At 39.2% G+C, this 21,975-nt stretch overlaps 1 protein-coding gene across 2 annotated transcripts in view; it reads left to right on the plus strand.

Annotated features, from left to right (window-relative positions):
* LOC124788174 (probable ATP-dependent RNA helicase DHX34) overlaps positions 1-21,975 on the plus strand; it is a 195,445-nt gene that overhangs the window by 109,533 nt on the left and 63,937 nt on the right. For both annotated transcript variants that reach the window (XM_047255331.1, XM_047255340.1), the window contains exons 12-13: positions 8,084-8,326; positions 13,788-13,904. In XM_047255331.1, the coding sequence (XP_047111287.1) occupies positions 8,084-8,326; positions 13,788-13,904 (360 nt within the window). The remainder of the gene's footprint in view (positions 1-8,083; positions 8,327-13,787; positions 13,905-21,975) is intronic.

Below are 21,975 nucleotides of genomic sequence, written 5' to 3' on the forward strand. Positions count from 1 at the left end.
TTATGTTGAATCTTCTTATTGTATGTTAGTGTGCATCTGAGTGATTGCAAACACTCCAATTCATTGCTGTCGTCTAGTTGGCTACTCACTAAATCTGACACAGCCTTTATTTCTCTTTTTGGGCAGGGTGGTGGTATTTTTTTCCTAAAAGACCTTTCCATATCAGACTTTCAAAGATATTTAACCTTAGTTGAAGTAAGCTATGGTTTTTAACTGCAGATGGTGTATTTAGTCCACAAGAACTATTTTATTGTGCTAAAGTCTGCCGGCAAGCCGGTGAGGATGTGCCACATAGGAGTATCATTACTCCCGCTTCTACGACAGCATTAATAGGTATGTGGAAAAAACAAGCCTCTTTAAAAAGATTTTTCTCTTTAGCTGTCTGCCCTGTCTTGTGGCTGTACTCAGTGTTTCTACACCTCCCTTTGTTGCTGCAACAATTACATAATTATTATTCTATCTCACCAAAGTAACTCCTTGGTTGGGACCAGTCACCAGACAAAGTGTTATCAACTCTATTTGATCTGATGGTACTGATGCCATTATATCCTGAATTCGTCAGTGCTTTCAATGATGTTGTTGTGGTCTTCAGTCCAGAGACTGGTTTGATGCAGCTCTCCATGCTACTCTATCCTGTGCAAGCTTCTTCATCTCCCAGTACCATCCTTCTGAATCTGCTTAATATATTCATCTCTTGGTCTTCCTCTACGATTTTTACCCTCCAGGCTGCCCTCCAATACTAAATTCGTGATCCCTTGATGCCTCAGAACATGTCCTACCAACTGATCCCTTCTTCTAGTCAAGGTGTGCCACAAATTTCTCTTCTCCCCAATTCTATTCAATACCTCCTCATTAGTTATGTGGTCTACCCATCTAATCTTCAGCATTCTCCTGTAGCACCATATTTCGAAAGCTTCTATTCTCTTCTTGTCTAAACTATTTATCGTCCATGTTTCACTTCCATACATGGCTACACTCCATACAAATTCTTTCAGAAACGACTTCCTGACACTTAAATCTATACTCGATGTTAACAAATTTCTCTTCTTCAGAAACGCTTTCCTTGCCATTGCCAGTATACATTTTATATTCTCTCTACTTTGACCATCATCAGTTATTTTGCTCCCCAAATAGCAAAACTCATTTATTGCTTTAAGTGTCTCATTTCCTAATCTAATTCCCTCAGCATCACCCGATTTAATTCCACTACATTCCATTATTTTGTTTTGCCTTTGTTGGTGTTCATCTTATATTCACCTTTCAAGACACTGTCCATTCCGCTCAACTGCTCTTCCAGGTCCTTTGCTGTCTCTGACAGAATTACAATTTCATCGGCGAACCTCAGAGTTTTTATTTCTTCTCCATGGATTTTAATTCCTACCCTGAATTTTTCTTTTGTTTCTTTTACTGCTTGCTCAATATACAGATTGAATAACATCAGAGATAGGCTACAACCCTGTCTCTCTTCCCTTTCATGCCCCTCAACTGCCATCTGGTTTCTGTACAAATTGTAAATAGCCTTTCGCTCCCTGTATTTCATCCCTGCCACCTTCAAAATTTGAAAGAGAGTATTCCAGTCAACATTGTCAAAAGCTTTCTCTAAGTCTACAAATACTAGAAATGTAGGTTTGCCTTTCCTTAATCAATCTTCTAAGATAAGTCTTAGAGTCAGTATTACCTCATATGCTCCAACATTTCTATGAAATCCAAACTGATCTTCCCATAGGTCGGCTTCTACCAGTTTTTCTATTCGTTTGTGAAGAATCCGCGTTAGTATTTTGCAGCCGTGACTTATTAAACTGGTAGTTTGGTAATTTTCACATCTGTCAACACCTGCTTTCTTTGAAATTGGAATTATTATATTCTTTTTGAAGTCTGAGGGTATTTTGCCTGTCTCATACATCTTGCTCACCATATGGTAGAGTTTTTTCAGAGGTGGCTCTCCCAAGGCTGTCAGTAGTTCTAATGGAATGTTGTCTACTCCCAGGGCCTTGTTTCGACTTAGATCTTTCAGTACTCTGTCAAACTTGTCACGCAGTATCATATCTCGTATTTCATCTTCATTTTCATGCTCTTCCATTTCCATAATATAGTCTTTAAGTACATTGCCCTCGTATAGACACTCTATATACTCCTTCCACCTTTCTGCTTTCCCTTCTTTGCTTAGAACTGGTTTTCCATCTGAGTTCTTGATATTCATACAAATGGTTCTCTTTCCTCCAAGGGTCTCTTTAATTTTCCTGTAGGCAGTACCTATCTTACCCCTAGTGATATATGCCTCTAAATCCTTAGATTTGTCCACTAGCCATCCCTGCTTAGCCAGTTTTCACTTCCTGTCGCTCTCATTTTTTAGACGAATGTATTCCTTTTTGCCTCCTTCATTTACTGCACTTTTGTATTTTCTCCTTTCATCAATTAACTTCAATATTTCTTCTGTTACCCAAGGATTTCTACTAGCCCTCATCTTTTTACCTACCTGATCCTCTGCTGCCTTCACTATTTCATCTCTCAAAGCTAACCATTCTTCATATACTGTATTTCTTTCCCCCATTCTTGTCAATCAGTCCCTAATGCTCTCCCTGAAACTCTCTACAACCCCAGGTCCTGTCAGTTTATCCAGATCCCATCTCTTTAAATTCCCACCTTTTTGCAGTTTCTTCAGTTTTAATCTACAGTTCATTACCAATAGATTGTGGTCAGAGTCCACATTTCCCCTGGAAATATCTTACAATTTAAAACCTGATTCCTAAATCTCTGTCTTACCATTATATAATCTATCTGAAACCTTCCAATATCTCCAGGCTTCTTCCATGTATACAACCTTCTTTCATGATTCTTGAACCAAGTGTTTGCTACGATTAAGTTAAGCTCTGTGCAAAATTCTACCAGACGGCTTCCTCTTTCATTCCTTACCCCCATTCCATATTCACCTACTACGTTTCCTTCTCTTCCTTTTCCTACTATCGAATTTCAGTCATGCATGACTATTAAATTTTCATATCCCTTCACTATCTGAATAACTTCTTTTATTGCATCATATATTTCATCAATCTCTTTGTCATCTGTGGAGCAAGTTGGCATATAAACTTGTACTACAGTGGTGGGTATGCGCTTCATGTCTACCTTGGCCACAATAATGCGTTCACTATGCTGTTTGTAGTAGCTTACCCGCACTCCTATTTTTTTATTCATTATTAAACCACTCCTGCAATACCCTTATTTGATTTTGTATTTATAACCCTGTACTCACCTGACCAGAAGTCTTGTTCCTCCTGCCACTGAACTTCACTAATTCCCACTATATCTAACTTTAACCTATCTATTTCCCTTTTTAAATTTTCTAACCTACCTGCCCGATTAAGGGATCTGACATTCCATGCTCCGATCCGTAGAATGCCAGCTTTCTTTCTTCTGATAACGACGTCCTCCTGAGTAGTCCCCGCCCAGAGATCCAAATGGGGGACTATTTTACCTCGGGAATATTTTACCCAAGAGGATGCCATCATCATTTAACCTAACAATAAAGCTGCATGCCTTCGGGAAAAATTACAGCTGTAGTTTCCCCTTGCTTTCAGCCGTTCGCAGTACGAGCACAGCGAGGCCATTTTGGTTAGTGTTACAAGGCTAGATCAGTCAACCATCCAGACTGTTGCCCCTGCAACTACTGAAAGGGGTGCTGCCCCTCTTCAGGAACCACACATTTGTCTGACCTCTCAACAGATACCTTTCCGTTGTGGTTGCACCTACTGTACGGCTATCTTTATTGATTAGGCACGCAAGCCTCCCCACCAACGGCAAGGTCCATGGTTCACTATTTTATTTTATAATTCAACCAAAGGGGCTTTAGACACACCCAATCAGCTAACTGGTACATATACTGCAAACAAACAAAAATGTAGATGGCCCATGATAGTTTTCTACAATACTCTTGATGTTTCTGCTTACAATGCCTATGCCTTGTGGACTTTGATTGACCCTAAATGGAATGCAAGAAAATTGACTAGAAGGAGAATATTTTTGGTGGAACTTGGAACGTCACTTGTTGCAGAGTACACTGCATCAAGGAAGCATTTTCCCAGAACAGAATTTTCTTTGAGAATGGGCAGGAGCATCCAAGACCTTGAAGGAGTGACAGGTGTGGTCAATCAGTAACAACAAGAAACTCTACTAAACATGCACACTCTAAGTTCTGTCCTGATTGCAAGGCCAAACTACAGCCGCAATTTTTCCCGAGGGCATGCAGCTTTACTGTATGGTTAAATGATGATGGCATCCTCTTGGGTAAAATATTCCGGAGGTAAAATAGTCCCCCATTCAGATCTCCGGGCGGGGACTACTCAAGTGGACATCGTTATCAGGAGAAAGAAAACTGGCGTTCTACGGATCGGAGCGTGAAATGTCAGATCCCTTAATCGGGCAGGTAGGTTAGAAAATTTAAAAAGGGAAATGGATAGGTTGAAGTTAGATATAGTGGGAATTAGTGAAGTTCGGTGGCAGGAGGAACAAGACTTTTGGTCAGGTGAATAAAGGATTATAAATACAAAATCAAATAGGGGTTATGCAGGATTAGGTTTAATAATGAATAAAAAAATAGGAGTGTGGGCAAGCTACTACCAACAGCATAGTGAACGCATTATTGTGGCCAAGATAGACACGAAGCCCATGCCTACTACAGTAGTACAAGTTTATATGCCAACTAGCTCTGCAGATGATGAAGAAATTGATGAAATGTATGATGAGATAAAAGAAATTATTCAGGTAGTGAAGGGAGACGAAAATTTAATAGTCATGGGTGACTGGAATTCGAGAGTAGGAAAAGGGAGAGAAGGAAACATAGTGAGTGAATATGGATTGGGGGAGAAAAATGAAAGAGGAACCTGTCTGGTATAATTTTGCACAGAGCATAACTTAATCATAGCTAACACTTGGTTCAAGAATCATAAAAGAAGGTTGTATACATGGAAGAATCCTCGAGATACTAAAAGCTTTCAGATAGATTATATAATGGTAAGACAGAGATTTAGGAACCAGGTTTTAAATTGTAAGACATTTCCAGGGGAAATGTGGACTCTGACCACAATCTATTGGTTATGAACTGTAGATTAAAACTGAAGAAACTGCAAAAAGGTGGGAATTTAAGGAAACGGGATCTGGATAAACTGACTAAACCAGAGGTTGTACAGAGTCTCAGGGAGAGCATAAGGCAACAATTGACAGGAATGGGGGAAAGAAATACAGTAGAAGAAGAATGGATAGCTCTGAGGGATGAAGCAGTGAAGGCAGCAGAGGATCAAGTAGGTAAAAAGACGAGGGCTAGTAGAAATCCTTGGGTAACAGATGAAATATTGAATTTAATTGATGAAAGGAGAAAATATAAAAATGCAGTAAATGAAGCAGGCAAAAAGGAATACAAACGCCTCAAAAATGAGATCGACAGGAAGTGCGAAATGGCTAAACAGGGATGGCTAGAGGACAAATGTAAGGATGTAGAGGCTTATCTAACTAGGGGTAAGATAGATACTACCTACAGGAAAATTAAAGAGACCCTTGGAGAAAAGAGATCCACTTGTATGAATAAAGCAGAAAGGTGGAAGGAGTATATAGAGGGTCTATACAAGGGCGATGTACTTGAGGACAATATTATGGAAATGGAAGAGGATGTAGATGAAGATGAAATGGGAGATATGATACTGTGTGAAGAGTTTGACAGAGCACTGAAAGACCTGAGTCGAAACAAGGCCCTGGGAGTAGACAACATTCCATTGGAACTACTGACAGCCTTGGGAGAGCCAGTCCTGACAAAACTCTACCATCTGGTGAGCAAGATGTATGAGACAGGCGAAATACCCTCAGACTTCAAGAAGAATATAATAATTCCAATCCCAAAGAAAACAGGTGTTGACAGATGTGAAAATTACCGAACTATCAGTTTAATAAGTCACAGCTGCAAAATACTAACGCGAATTCTTTACAGACGAATGGAAAAACTGGTAGAAGCCGACCTTGGCGAAGATCAATTTGGATTCCGCAGAAATATTGGAACACATGAGGCAATACTGACCCTACAACTTATCTTAGAAAATGGATTAAGGAAAGGCAAACCTACATTTCTAGCATTTGTAGACTTAGAGACAGCTTTTGACAATGTTGACTGGAATACTCTCTTCAAATTCTAAAGGTGGCAGGGGTAAAATACAGGGAGCGAAAGGCTATTTACAATTTGTACAGAAACCAGATGGCAGTTATAAGAGTCGAGGGGCAGGAAAGGGAAGCAGCAGTTGGGAAGGGAGTGAGACAGGGTTGTAGCCTCTCCCCGATTTTATTCAATCTGTATATTGAGCAAGTAGTAAAGGAAACAAAAGAAAAATTCGGAGTAGGTATTAAAGTCCATGGACAAGAAATAAAAACTTTGAGGTTCGTCGATGACATTGTAATTCTGTCAGAGACAGCAAAGGACTTGGAAGAGCAGTTGAACGGAATGGACAGTATCTTGAAAGGAGGATATAAGATGTACATCAACAAAAGCAAAACGAGGATAATGAAATGTAGTTGAATTAAGTCGGGCGATGCTGAGGGAATTAGATTAGGAAATGAGACACTTAAAGTAGTAACGGAGTTTTGCTATTTGGGGAGAAAAATAACTGACGATGGTCGAAGTAGAGAGGATATAAAATGTATACTGGCAATGGCAAGGAAAGTGTTTTTGAAGAAGAGAAATTTGTTAACATCGAGTATAGATTTAAGTGTCAGGAAGTCGTTTCTGAAAGTATTTGTATGGAGTGTAGTCATGTATGGAAGTGAAACATGGACGATAAATAGTTTGGACAAGAAGAGAATAGAAGCTTTCGAAATGTGGTGCTAGAGAAGAATGCTGAAGATTAGATGGGTAGATCACATAACTAATGAGGAGGTATTGAATAGAATTGGGGAGAAGAGGAGTTTGTGGCACAACTTGACAAGAAGAAGGGACTGGTTGATAGGACATGTTCTGTGGCATCAAGGGATCACAAATTTAGTATTGGAGGGCAGTGTGGAGGGTAAAAATCGTAGAGGGAGACCAAGCGATGAATACACTAAGCAGATTCAGAAGGATGTAGGTTGCAGTAATTACTGGGAGATGAAGAAGCTTGCACAGGATAGAGTAGCACGGAGAGCTGCATCAAACCATTATTATTATTATTATTATTATTATTATTATTATTGTTATATCACTATGATCACTAACAACATACTGTAATATAAAAACAGAGTCAGTGGCTTGCAACTGTCCAAAAAATACATGTGAGTAGAAGTTTTTTTACAGCATTTTATTATGTTGGGTCATATTGACCTGAACAGTACATTTGTAAAGTAAAAGTTAACAGAACAGCAGGATTAAATCATTTCAATAAACTTACTTTCTTTCATTTTGGAGACATGTTGCATAAGTGATTCCTATAAATTCCCTCTTAACTAGAGTGTTTAACTGATAAAAATTTTGTTTATCAAAATTTACCACACGAACAACATAATGTACTGAGAGTGTTCATTGTATACACCTGCAGTTATCTTTGCCATGTGGCATTGAAAATTATGAAAAAGTACTGTCTTGCTTGCAATACACATTCACTTTGTGACTGTTAGCAACTGACAAGATCTGAAAATCTGAGATGTTAAGAGTTTCAGAATAAAAAAGAGTAGTCTACAAGTCAGGGATAAGAGTAGGGAAGGCTGAAACCAGTAATATAGCAGAAATAAAGATAAATAGCAACAAAAATAAGCCACAAATAATATAGAAGAAGAAGCCAATGTAAGAAAAAGAAGAGGATCAAAATTGCAAAGTAAAGAGAGACAGAAAGGAAAAATAAATATATAAATATGAAAGAGTAGGAAGCTGAAACAGATGTCTATGCCACAGTTCAACAGAGTACCCATTGATACATAATTTTCTATATTTCTGAACAGCAGTGCTATCTTAATTAGATACTTTTTGTTTCTGAAAAATATTAAAAAATAAAAGATGTTCTTATGCTTAGCTATCAATTTACAGATTTGTAATACATAGTAGAAGAATAGTTTTATGCATATTTGATTGTGTACACAGGAATGTGGCCTTCTTCAAGAAGCTGACATGCCATCATTGAGCAGTGCAGAACGCAGTTTACATCATGGAGAGCGTCGCTTGCTGAAAGAGATGCAACGTAACTACAAAGAGAAAAGCATTCACAAACCCCGAAAATTAAAACTTGATGTGTGGAGGCTGGGAAATGAAGAAGATGTGAAGGAAGATGATGTTGACATAAGGGATATTGATTTTAGGTTGAGCAATGACAGCTCAAGGCTACAGGTAACTAAATGGTTCATTATTTCATTGTAATTCTTCAAATCTTCTTGTTATATTTCCCATTTTCTCCTGTCTGCCACCCAACTACATTCATCCCTCTTCCTCAACAAAGAAAAGTTAGATCTATCTTTGGTCCTAGAGGTGTATGTCAATACAGCAAGAAGTTCCATTCAACATTCAGGTCGTGATGTAACTATAAAGGCTCTCAGTAACAAAAAGCAGTGACATATTGTCACTTTATACTTACAGTGTGCTTTAATCTATTGCTAACTACTTCTTGCAACTTAACAACAAGAATCTAAGTATTAGGCTTGTCACCCAAGTAATTTGACATGGTTCCTTTTCTTTTAGCAGATGTCAAAATTCAAAACTGACTTCACATCACAAACTTGAACCTCACAAGCCCCGTAGTTTTGCCTTTGGTAATTCTTGCTTTCAACTCTTGGTTTCCTGTTTTTCCCTTTGTGTTATTCAACTTCATTTCATCATTATGCATCATCCATGACTCTTCTTTTCAAAATCACTCCTTTTTCTGTGCTTTTTTTAGTGATCTGTTGCCATCATCCCCTTTGCAGTACATCTTTTTTCCTTTCGACTATCTATCTTTCTTTTTAATGCTATTCATCATATAGTGGAGATGCTGAGTTGCAGATAGGCACAACAAAAAGACTGTCAGAAAATGAGGTTTCAGCCAACAAGGCCATTGTTGATAGAACATATACAAACACATGCACATAAACGCAACTCACACATACATGACCGTAATCTCTGGCTGCTGAGGCCAGACTGCGAGCAGCAGTGCATGATGGGAGATGCAACCAGGCAGTCAGAGTAAGGAGGGGGCTGGGGCAGGGAGGGGAAGGATCCCAGGGTAGGGGTGCGGGCATACAGGTATGAGGTGGAGAAAGGTTAGGACAGCTAGGTGGTGTAGGGAGGTTGGACAGAGGGTGGGGGAGGGCTAGTGGAAAGGGAAAGAGGTAAAAACACTGTGGGTGCGTTGGTGGAATAGGGGACTGTGGTGCTGGAATGAGAACATGAAATGGGCTAGAGGGTAAGGACAAAGACTAAGGAAAGTTGAGGTCAGGAGGCTTCAGGAACATACAATATATTGGAGAGAGAGTTCCCAACTACACAGTTCAGAAAAGGTGGTGGTGGGAAGGATCCAGATAGCACAGACTGTGAAGCAGTTTGTTGAAATGAAGAACGTTGTCTTGGGTGGCTTGCTAAGTGGTGTGGTGGTCCAGCTATTTCTTGGCCACTATTTGTGGGTGGCCATTCACGTGGACAGACAGCTTGTTGGTTGTCATCCCATGTAGAATGAAACACAATGGTTGCATTTTCACATGTAGATACCACGACAGGTTTCACAGGTTGCCCTGCCTTTGATGGGATATCCCTCAGCCTCTGTCTAACCTACTGTGTGCACCTAGCTTCCCTATCCGCTCTCCACCTCATCCCTGTATGCTCCCACAAGCAGCACTTCATCATTCCGCACCCTACCCTGTTATCCCTCGCCGTCCCTGCCCCAGCCCCCTCCTCACCCCTACCACATGGTTGCATCCAACATCATGCAATGCTGGTTGCAGTGTGGGCCTCAGCAGCCAGAGGCTGTGGTCATTTGTGTGTGAGTTGCGTTTGTGTGTGTGTGTGTGTGTGTGTGTGTGTGAGAGAGAGAGAGAGAGAGAGAGAGAGAGAGAGAGAGAGAGAGAGAGAGAGAGAGTGTGTGTGTGTGTGTGTGTGTGTGTGTGTGTGAGCGCGCGCGCATGTGTGGGCGCACGCGCACGCTCACACCCAAATGTCTCTACACACACACACACACACACACACACAAATCTGTAATTGGGTGCATGGTTCTTTCATAATTGTATGTAACTGTGTTTTCTTACTGTTTGTGGCAGTTGTGAAATGCCTCTGGTTTAACCTCTCTATTCAAATACACCATATCATTGTTATTATTATTATTATTATTTAATCACTGCTTTAGAAAACACTGTTCATGTCACAAAAGTTAATTAATTCTGTTATCATACTCATAATCGTCTTTTGCAATTCCTATTAACTTTGTTCAAATTTTTGATTACTGTCGAAAGTGGATTTCTCAATTGCATCTACTTTTCCATGTTTCTTTTCACCTTCTGGATGATCATTTTTCAGAACTTGGACAGATTATATGATGGAGTCTACTCTAGACATTTTATTTATTTATTTCTCTCAAAATATGAAATAAAGTGTCCTCTTACTTGCTGTGGGGTGCTGCTTATGCAGCAGAGTTGAAACCTCCACTGTCAAATTCATTATAGGATTTCCCAGCTCTTTTAAGTTTCCAAAACATCATGTTATGTTGTGTCGTGTCCTGCCTACTCGTCGAATATGGCATGCCTAGGAAACCTGCATTCTCGGATCACTAGACAACAATTCAAGAAAATCACATTAATACATTTTTAATACAGTAAGATAAGTGACAATACTTAACTTTGAGAATTTACAGTGATATGTCGCAAGCAATAGGCGGCAGACAAAATAAGAAATCTCATCAGTATAGAGATCGCCTAATACAAGTGAAATTATACAGTTCCTAAGTCGCTGCTGTAGAGTTCACAGAATGGCCAGTCTTCAACTGGGTGATGGCCAGGCGGTGCGGCACTTATGTCCTCTTCACCTAGAGGCCACTGCTGTCTCGTCATCGTCCTAGAGAGTGGTCAGTCAGCTTACTATTGACTGACGTCTTCTTCACAGCTCTCTCTGCTCTACCATTCCCATCTGGCATGCTGGCACTTGACATTATGCTGGAACATGTTGAATTCCAGATTCATTGCTTAATCCAACTTTAATTACCATGTCTACAACTGTTTCACTCTCTTCAGTAACAAGTTTTGGTTTAGTTTTCATCTCACGGAAATCACAAACAAATACTGTATATAATCTCTAATGGTTTTCAAATGTATTGCAATATAAATTTTAAGTTTATGTCCCAAATTCACAGCCCACTGTCCCAGAAAACACATTTACTTAATGTTGTTTTGACTCTACTCACGTCAGTGCTCTATGGTACACTGAGAACGCACTGTATTCTGTCGTGAAAATCACTGGCCATTATCCAGAGATTACGAAACTAATGCTGTGGAGCAACTGTCACTGTAACTGCGAGCATCTATGTTTGGGTATCTGTGTGGTTGTGTATGTGAATGTGTGCACTCTTACTATCAAAACAGCAAGGGTTCAAAAGCTGGTGTTAACTGTTTCTGTTACATGTTTCCATTTGGCAGACACCAACCTGTATAGGTAAATAGCTGCCTCTCCCTTATTTTATGTATTAAAGTTTTACAGACATTTACGAATTGTAGTAATGTACACCACAGTGAAGTGGATACTAATATGAAAGACTTATTCTGCCACAGCATTAAAATAACTGATGGTCCTGCACCAAAAGAGAAGAAGTCAATTTTGTGTACTGGAAAAGTTACAGCTTATGTTTTTCCTGGAATGCGAAATGGTCCTTGTTAGTGATAGCTTTGTCAAGGAGAATCAATTCCAGATGAATACTTTATAAACCTTGGGTGTTGGCTGGGCAAAATCTCATCATAAAAGAGGCCTGGATTGTTTGTCGTAAAAGAGGTGTGAATTGTAAGACAGAAAAAATATTTCATCTACTCATAAAGGTGCTTTGCCAGTGGTAAAAAACTAAGGTATTTGAAGTAGGCTATGATTCTTTGGAATATCTATCCGATTCACCATATTTTGTGCTCTCTGACTTTCACATATTCCCACATCTAAATGAGTTTTGGCTGAAAAATTGTTTGAATCCAATGAATAGATTACATCCCTCCTGTGTACTCACTTTGCAGGTCCTTCACTACCACATCCTAGACATAGGCATAGGATTTTCTAATTGGAAAATTACTGTAGTATTCACATTTGCCCTAAAGTCATGTAAGGCAAGAAAATTTATTTTAGTTAAAGACTTTCAAGAGAAAAGATGAGAAATAGTAGCTTTTGGTTTACGTTTTAAAATTATTTTTTCTCATTTTCTGCATTCACATTTGAGTAGGCTGTTTGCCCATAAAACGCTGTATTTAGCAAAGTATGTGCACTAGCAGAATAGAAATGCAGAAAACACAAGTCTGAAAACAATTTATTGGACTCACCAAAACGAAACAATGATACAATCTCCAAAAGAACAGCAGACTCGATCCCAACTGCGGATCGACACAAATGTAAAATAACAAATAATAATAGAAAACACCCAACTCTTCACGGGGAGCGATCACAATAAACAATTCTACAATGTCAAGAAATTCAGCAACTATACCAAGTCCATCTGCAACAGATCGGCCTGCTAGAAGAGGCATCTGGCCATGGCTGCCATGATGGCAGCTCTGTATACTTCCAAGTGGTGCGTCAAACTGCCTTTTGCCGGCAGTGCGCCACCTGATAAAGCCCATTGGCAGAGATATCTGCCAGAACTATTTGTGATCACATACCTGGCTTATCTAAGTAGTTCCTGGGCTAGCTACGACCTCTGGGGAAACTGTTCTGCAGGCTCCACAAATGGGTAGTGGTCCCTGGGGGCCACTGGTGGAGACCTGGTGTTGTGTTGTGCCCGCCGGTAAATATGTGAATTGACAACACAGATGACGTAGGTTTTCCTGGTGAATATATGCACTGTGATGCAAGTATTCTGTGTTGGTTGGTTGTGAAGCAGGATGTCGATGCAGTAGGCACAACAGTGTGTGAAGTGGGCAGCCACAGCATTTAGAGACATATCAGAGTATATGTTTATATTGCCAGTGTATCCAGCTGTCCATAAATGGTAACATATTCTTATTGAATCTATAGAAATTTCTGTTTCTTTTCTTCATAGGCCCACAGCAATCATTTAAAAAACCGTAGACTTCATTCTCATGCAGAGGTCAGTTACATTTGCACTCATTTGGAGAACATGTAACACACACATTCGTGTCTCAGTGAGATATCCGTATTGTTTTTTATTCCTTCAGACTTTGTTATTTAAATTGAATTGACATAATCTCATTTTATGCTTTAAAAGGCAGTCCCAGTTGCTTCACATTGCTTGGAAACTTCTTACGCATGTATTTAGGAGAATTACAGCACTCTGGTAAATTTTATTTTATTTTTACTGTTCAATGCCTTTCTGTTTCTTCTGTCAGTCCTTACTTCATAAGGTGCAAAAAGTGAGGTATTATTCCTGATAATTCTCATCCTTATTCCTGCACACTGTACATTGTACTTTCAGTAAATATCCACTTCACTCACTAAACAACTATTAGACATTAAATCCAATGTAGAAACAACACACTCATTACTTTGCTTTCCCTCCTTTTTGATGTAAGGACTGTGAGTGATAAACTGCTTATACAGTTTGCCTCGATTTAGATTTGTCCAAAAATGTGCATAGCGTACACCTATACAGTTACCATTTTTTTTTCTTTTTTCTCTCCAACAGGAACTCTTATCTGGGGCAACAGCCTGTAGTTACAAGGATCTCACCATGCTCAAAATTATATTGTGTGGTGGCTTCTACCCACAGTTGGCCATCCCAGATGAATTTAACAGTTGTAAGGTATTTATGATGATAGGTTTTCAATTCTAGTTAGTTGGTTCACTGATTTTTAACTAAACAGTCTTTCTCATTTTTATGTATCCTGCTTTGTTAACAACAAAAATTTTACCAAGCACAAATTATTTACAAATAAATTACAGAAAGTAATAGTTCCTGGTTCTTCTGGAAATATACTATGAAGACTTCTGGAGGTGGATACTTCTTGGCCAGTACAGTATTTTGAAAGCCTGAATAACTTACTCATTTAGTTCAGGAGAACACTGTTTATAGCTTCAACTGGTAATCACCTGAATATGAACCATGATGTTGGTGCAGCCATATGCCATCGGTTCATTCATTGTAAACACAGCTGTCAGTTGGAGTGAAGACAGTAACCACACTTGGAGACAGGCAAGACCATGTGCTGGTCAAATATTGGCAGTAGGTAACAACAAAGTCTAAATCACAGTTCAAGAGAAAACCATGTTGCCAACAAATGTGACATTTCATACTGTGCCTTGCGACCTTCTCTCGCATATGCATAATTTTGTCAATTGATCTGTCATGGTGTCTGGTGGGATTACAAGAATGAGAATTTTATATAAAGTAGTGTGCTCTTTTTTACACTGATGTGTATGCAGTGTTTGTTCAACCTCATAAAATCGAGTCATACATTCAGTGAAAATCAGGAATATCTAAGTCAGTTTTTGAAAATGTAATATAATTGGATCGATAAAAAATCTACTCACCAAGCAGCGCCATGAGAAAACACATATAAAATTTATGGAAATGTGTAAGCTTTTGGAGCCAGTTGTTCTGGGCGACTTCTCTGTAACTTTTCTCATTTTTGAAACATCACCAGTCTTTTTTTCTTCATCCCTCTTCCTTTTCATACAGCCCTTCTGCCAGAAAAAGGAACCACTGGCTTTGAAAGGCTGCACATTTCTGTAACTTTTATATGTGTTTTCTTATTCTTCTGTGGGCACTTGGGGGATATCTAATTTGCTACCCACATTTTGACAGAAAACAACTACTTATACTCTGACAATATTGGTCTTGAAAACAGATGGTGTCCATAAGCATAGGACCAAGTAGCTCTTACCATGGTTCCTCCAGATTATTGAAGTAATTGAGACAAATGAGAGCATGTGTGAACCCAGTTAATTATTTTTACAGACACTTTAGGCCAGGGGAAATGTGGTGACCATATATTCCACAGCTATCAACAAGATTGTGCAATATAGGATCCTCCATCAGTGAAGCAAGAACGTAAGCTGGAGCTTATCATTGTGTCAGCATTATGATCATTAGAAGTGAAACACAATCTCAGTTTGATAAGGATAAAAAAAAAAAGAAAATTGAACATGGCCTATTCAGACGAGCTGTCCTGTTGTTTAAGTTCATTCATTGTGTTCTGTAAATATAATCATGAAGGAGAGCCTTCACAGATGTGAAGTGAATTGTGAATCAGGATGTTTACTTTGACACTCCCCATCACCAAGCGTCGCCCTTTCTTCTACACCTTTACAATGAGCATGCTGTAGACACTTGTGTCACCAAAGACAATAACAGGTGTGTCAATAGGGCAGCGTGCATGTATTCCTGGTGTTAAGTACTCCCATGTACACTTTCACAATCTGTCTGGCCCACTAAATGCTCAATCTTAATCACATACAAAATATCTGGGACTGTTTGAAATGATACCTGAACCATAGCAGTCAACATCCCTGCAGTTTGATGGACCTACAGGCTCAGTCACCAATGAGTGGATTCGCATGGATATGGCATACCTGAAGAAACCTGTGTTCTCTCTTCCTCATACACTTGAGGCCATAATCAAGGTTAGAGGCAGTGTTTCACAGTGACAATGTGATCTCTCCTGAGGGATGTGCAATTTTTTATATGTACAGGGTGACAATTATACAACTGTATGAAATAAAATCATCGTAACTAGTGAACTTTTGCATTAGCACATTAAAACTGCATGGTTGGCTGGAGAGTATCAGAATTAGTATGTACATGCACGTGTGCCTTCTTGTTGTTGGCCATTTGCACATGAAAATGTCACGGTACAGCATGCCTGAGTGTATAGTGTGTTGTGATTTGAGAATTTCTGTGTAAATTCTAGAACCACTCATCCTTCTACCATCTCTAACACACAGTATTCTGAATATGAGTGTGGGATGGTAGAATCATACCTACTGCGTGTCACATGTTTGTGTGTGCAGGTTTAAAATCAGTCATGGGAAGAAAGTAGACACAGCGGTCGGACACCAGTGACAAGAACCTGTCGGGCAATTCATATATGTTTTAGTGAGTGTGTGAGGAAGAACCACGGAGTTTATATGCAGTTCTATGCTTATTGTGTCATTGACTATTGTTATTAAAACAAGAACAGTTGAAAAAGTACTCTTGTGTACTCTTAATGCAACCTTATTAGAGGCAAGGCTCATTTTATGATTCATGTTAAGAAAGGTCATGGTATCCAAGCCAACTTTCTTTTAACTGTAATTCATTGTTTCTAACATCCAACTGTACGAGAGACTTGCTAGAAGTTACATATTCATGTGGAAAGTGAGATTTTTTTTTGTGTATGGAGGTCAAATACATCATTAGTTGACAAAAAGTAAAGTTTGTATGTCTACTTATTTCATAAGTAGAAAGAGTCTAAAAATTCCTGTACCTAGCATTATTTGTTGGAGAAGAAGTCAAGAGGGTTTCCAGCGGCCAGCTATTCAGTAAAGAAGAGTGGCTGCAAATTCCAAGTAAGTCGCCTCATAAAGAAGTGGAAGGTGGTTTGGGGGAATAAGCTAATATAACCCAGATCCGCACTCACACTTTAAGTTGTCAGAACATTAGAATGTAGCAACCTGTGTGAAAGGATCGAGAAAACAGGAATTTTAAGTCAAAAATGAGAGAAGAAGCTGTTATATGTTGCCATAGCAACCAAACATAATAAGACAAGGGAATTACTACAAGACATTGGAATATGTCCAAGTATTCAGTGGAGCAAAATTTAAATGGAAAAACATTGAAGAAATGAAAAATTCACAACTATAAAAATAGTAAAGAAGATTTTGACGTATTTGTCTAAGAAGAATTACACATGGAATGCTTCAACTAAGAAGCCAGTGCGGGGAGTATACAGCTCGCACATACATTGCGGGGACACAGACACTGAAACCAAAATACATCTGACGCCACTGGCACCAGCTGCTGTTCACCGTTACTGACCTGCCTCCACATCCGCTCACCTATGCAACGAGAATTCTACGCTGGGTGAGCGTGAAACAAAACTTGATTACTTTAATATGAAGTGGTACAAGATACTGTTGAGTGAACTGTTATTGTGTAATTATCATAACTGAAGTTAGTTTTAAATGCTTACAAGAGCTAAGGCATATAAAAGTATGGAAAATATACAACAGGTTGGGGAAACTCAAGACCCAGCTATGTCCATGAAGATTAGCAAAGAAGTGCCTCTCTGGGATGAGTTGATGAATTTAATCAAAGCTAAAAGTCTTAAGTTAAACTCATTAAATTTTCAAATAAATACTCAAATGACAAATTTAGGTTTGTTAAATGCCAAACTCAACTCTCAAAGCAAGGAATTTTGTAGTCCATGTGAAGACATGGGTGCTTTGAAGACTGAATTCAAAGCCATAAGTAGTAAAGTAGAGAATTTAAAAGTAGATTTAAAGAATGAGTTAACAAATTCTTTGACCACTCATATAAATCATATGTTTTTCTGACCTTAGTCAGAAAGAGAATGACACCTTTCAAGATTTATCGAAAATATTGGAACTTGACATTGAGAACAAATATAATAATGTAGAATCAGAACTTACTGAATAGTTAGGGTGTTTTGAAAATGTGCACAATATTAAATATAATGATGTAAGACAGGGAATGAATACTTTGAAAGAGAGTGTAGATAAGCATAATGAATTAATGCCAATTATTCAATCACAAATTACTGGTGTCAATACATGGGTAGATAATGTAGAAAGGAATTTCAAAAAGAAAATAGCTAACTCTGATATTATAAATGTAATTAGTTTGGAGGAACAATTTGGAGAAATTATAGATCGGAAGGTTACCGAGAGAATAACATCTGGGAACGTTTCACTTATTCCTTCTTCCAAACTTAATGATACCAGGAAGGGTATGGAACACCTGTGGAGAGAAATTATTTATTTATTTAATAAATTGCAGCCAAATAGCCATATACAGTTACTTTGCTTAACATTTTACATTTTTGCATATTCATGTATAGATTTCACTCTTTTACTGCGCTGTTCTATGTGATATCGTTCACAGGCTTCGTTACACAGTTCACACTCACATGTTGTGGTTGGGTCTTGATAATTTTTGTTTTTGCATATTAGATGATGAAAGCCGTGAATAGATAATCTAGTTACGGCATGTCACAGTTCGAAGGTTGGTGCTGTCCATGAGCGATTCATCATTGTTTCGGTGCCATAGAACTCCTGCCATACTTATCTCGTTTATCCTCCATGACCTTCAGTTGATTTCTGCAAGCCTTGGTGTGTGGCATCATATATCGAAGTTTGATGTCTTCAATTAGAAATGTCTCTCTTGCTAGCAGATACACTATTCTAGATCTTGTTGTCTTTGAGAGACTTAGTGCTCTTTTTAGATAAGTTGATTTTACCTTTTCTAGTGTTTCTAGATTTTTTTCTGTCAGGTGGTCCCGTATAACCTCCATCCCATAGGCCAGGATTGGCAAGATTTATGTTGTTGTTGTGGTCTTCAGTCCTGAGACTGGTTTGATGCAGCTCTCCATGCTACTCTATCCTGTGCAAGCTTCTTCATCTCCCAGTACCTACTGCAACCTACATCCTTCTGAATATGCTTAGTGTATTGATCTCTTGGTCTCCCTCTACGATTTTTACCCTCCACGCTGCCCTCCAATGCTAAATTTGTGATCACTTGATGCCTCAAAACATGTCCTACCAACCGATCCCTTCTTCTAGTCAAGTTGTGCCACAAACTTCTCTTCTCCCCAATTCTATTCAATACCTCCTCATTAGTTACGTGATCTACCCACCTTATCTTCAGCATTCTTCTGTAGCACCACATTTCGAAAGCTTCTATTCTCTTCTTGTCCAAACTGGTTATCGTCCATGTTTCACTTCCATACATGGTTACACTCCATACAAATACTTTCAGAAACGACTTCCTGACACTTAAATCTATACTCGATGTTAACAAATTTCTCTTCTTCAGAAACGATTTCCTTGCCATTGCCAGTCTACATTTTATATCCTCTCTACTTCGACCATTATCAGCTATTTTACTCCCTAAATAGCAAAACTCCTTTACTACTTTAAGTGTCTCATTTCGTAATCTAATCCCCTCAGCATCACCCAATTTAATTTGACTACATTCCATTATCCTCGTTTTGCTTTTGTTGATGTTCATCTTATATCCTCCTTTCAAGACACTGTCCATTCCGTTCAACTGCTCTTCCAAGTCCTTTGCTGTCTCTGACAGAATTACAACGTCATCGGCGAACCTCAAAGTTTTGATTTCTTCTCCATGGATTTATACCTACTGCGAATTTTTCTTTTGTTTCCTTTACTGCTTGCTCAATATACAGATTGAATAACATCGGGGAGAGGCTACAACCCTGTCTCACTCCTTTCCCAACCACTGCTTCCCTTTCATGCCCCTCGACTCTTATAACTGCCATCTGGTTTCTGTACAAATTGTAAGTAGCCTTTCGCTCCCTGTATTTTACCCCTGCCACCTTCAGAATTTGAATGAGGGTATTCCAGTTAACGTTGTCAAAAGCTTTCTCTAAGTCTACAAATACTAGAAATGTAGGTTTGCGTTTTCTTAATCTTTCTTCTAAGATAAGTCGTAAGGTTAGTATTGCCTCACGTGTTCCAACATTTCTACGGAATCCAAACTGATCTTCCCCGAGGTCCACTTCTACCAGTTTTTCCATTCGTCTGTAAAGAATTCGCGTTAGTATTTTGCAGCTGTGACTTATTAAACTGATAGTTCGGTAATTTTGACATCTGTCAACACCTGCTTTCTTTGGGATTGGAATTATTATATTCTTCTTGAAGTCTGTGGGTATTTCACCTGTCTCATACATCTTGCTTACCAGATGGTAGAGTTTTGTCGTGACTGGCTCTCCCAAGGCCATCAGTAGTTCTAATGGAATGTTGTCTACTCCCGGGGCCTTGTTTCGACTCAGGTCTTTCAGTGCTCTGTCAAACTCTTCACGCAGTATCTTATCTCCCATTTCATCTTCATCTACATCCTCTTCCATTTCCATAATATTGTCCTCAAGTACATCGCCCTTGTATAGACCCTCTATATACTCCTTCCACCTTTCTGCTTTCCCTTCTTTGCTTAGAACTGGGTTTCCATCTGAGCTCTTGATATTCATACAAGTGGTTCTCTTCCCTCCAAAGGTCTCTTTAATTTTCCTGTAGGCAGTATCTATCTTACCCCTAGTGAGACAAGCCTCTACATCCTTACATTTGTCCTCTAGCCAGCCCTGCTTAGCCATTTTGCACTTCCTGTCGATCTCATTTTTGAGACGTTTGTATTCCTTTTTGCCTGCTTCATTTACTGCATTTTTATATTTTCTCCTTTCATCAATTAAATTCAATATTTCTTCTGTTACCCAAGGATTTCTATTAGCCCTTGTCTTTTTACCTACTTGATCCTCTGCTGCCTTCACTACTTCATCCGTCAGAGCTACCAAGTGTTAGCTATGATTAAGTTATGCTCTGTGCAAAATTCTACAAGGCGGCTTCCTCTTTCATTTCTTCCCCCCAATCCATATTCACCTACTATGTTTCCTTCTCTCCCTTTTCCTACTGACGAATTCCAGTCACCCATGACTACTAAATTTTCGTCTCCCTTCACTACCTGAATAATTTCTTTTATCTCGTCATACATTTCATCAATTTCTTCATCATCTGTAGAGCTAGTTGGCATATAAACTTGTACTACTGTAGTAGGCATGGGCTTCGTGTCTATCTTGGCCACAATAATGCGTTCACTATGCTGTTTGTAGTAGCTAACCCGCACTCCTATTTTTTTATTCATTATTAAACCTACTCCTGCATTACCCCTATTTGATTTTGTATTTATAACCCTGTAATCACCTGACCAAAAGTCTTGTTCCTCCTGCCACCAAACTTCACTAATTCCCACTATATCTAACTTTAACCTATCCATTTCCCTTTTTAAATTTTCTAACCTACCTGCCCGATTAAGGGATCTGACATTCCACGCTCCGATCCGTAGAATGCCAGTTTTCTTTCTCCTGATAACGACGTCCTCTTGAGTAGTCCCCGCCCGGAGATCCGAATGGGGGACTATTTTACCTCCGGAATATTTTACCCAAGAGGACGCCATCATCATTTAATCATACAGTAAAGCTGCATGTCCTCGGGGAGAAATTACGGCTGTAGTTTCCCCTTGCTTTCAGCCGTTCACAGTACCAGCACAGCAAGGCAGTTTTGGTTAATGTTACAAGGCCAGATCAGTCAATCATCCAGACTGTTGCCCCTGCAACTACTGAAAAGGCTGCTGCCCCTCTTCAGGAACCACATGTTTGTCTGGCTTCTCAACAGATACCCCTCTGTTGTGGTTGCACCTACGATACGGCCATCTGTATCGCTGAGGCACGCAAGCCTCCCCACCAACGGCAAGGTCCATGGTTCATGGTAATTTATGCGTTGAATAATTTCATGGCCATTTCTAGACTGAGTAGGTGGATGTTTTTGATGTTCTGTATTGCTCTTATTGCTTGGGCTGCATGTTCTGTTGTATGTTTTGTGAAGCATTAGGCTGTTGGTTGCAATGTCACCCTTAGGTATTTAAAGTCTGATGAGATTTTTATTTTTTATCCTCTGATGTTGATTTTTGGGTGTTTCGCCTCCTCCCAGTGATTTTCTGCAGCTTCTGTATATCTGTTGATCCTCCAGCTATGTCGTCTGTGTATGCATATATGTATACATCTTCTTCGTTTTCCCCAATTCACAGTACTTCTTCAGTGGCAAGAATGTACAGCAAAGGGCTCATTGGGTCACCCTGTAAGACT

The sequence above is a fragment of the Schistocerca piceifrons genome, chromosome 1 (genome assembly GCF_021461385.2).
Source record: "Schistocerca piceifrons isolate TAMUIC-IGC-003096 chromosome 1, iqSchPice1.1, whole genome shotgun sequence".
NCBI classification, from domain to species: domain Eukaryota; kingdom Metazoa; phylum Arthropoda; class Insecta; order Orthoptera; family Acrididae; genus Schistocerca; species Schistocerca piceifrons.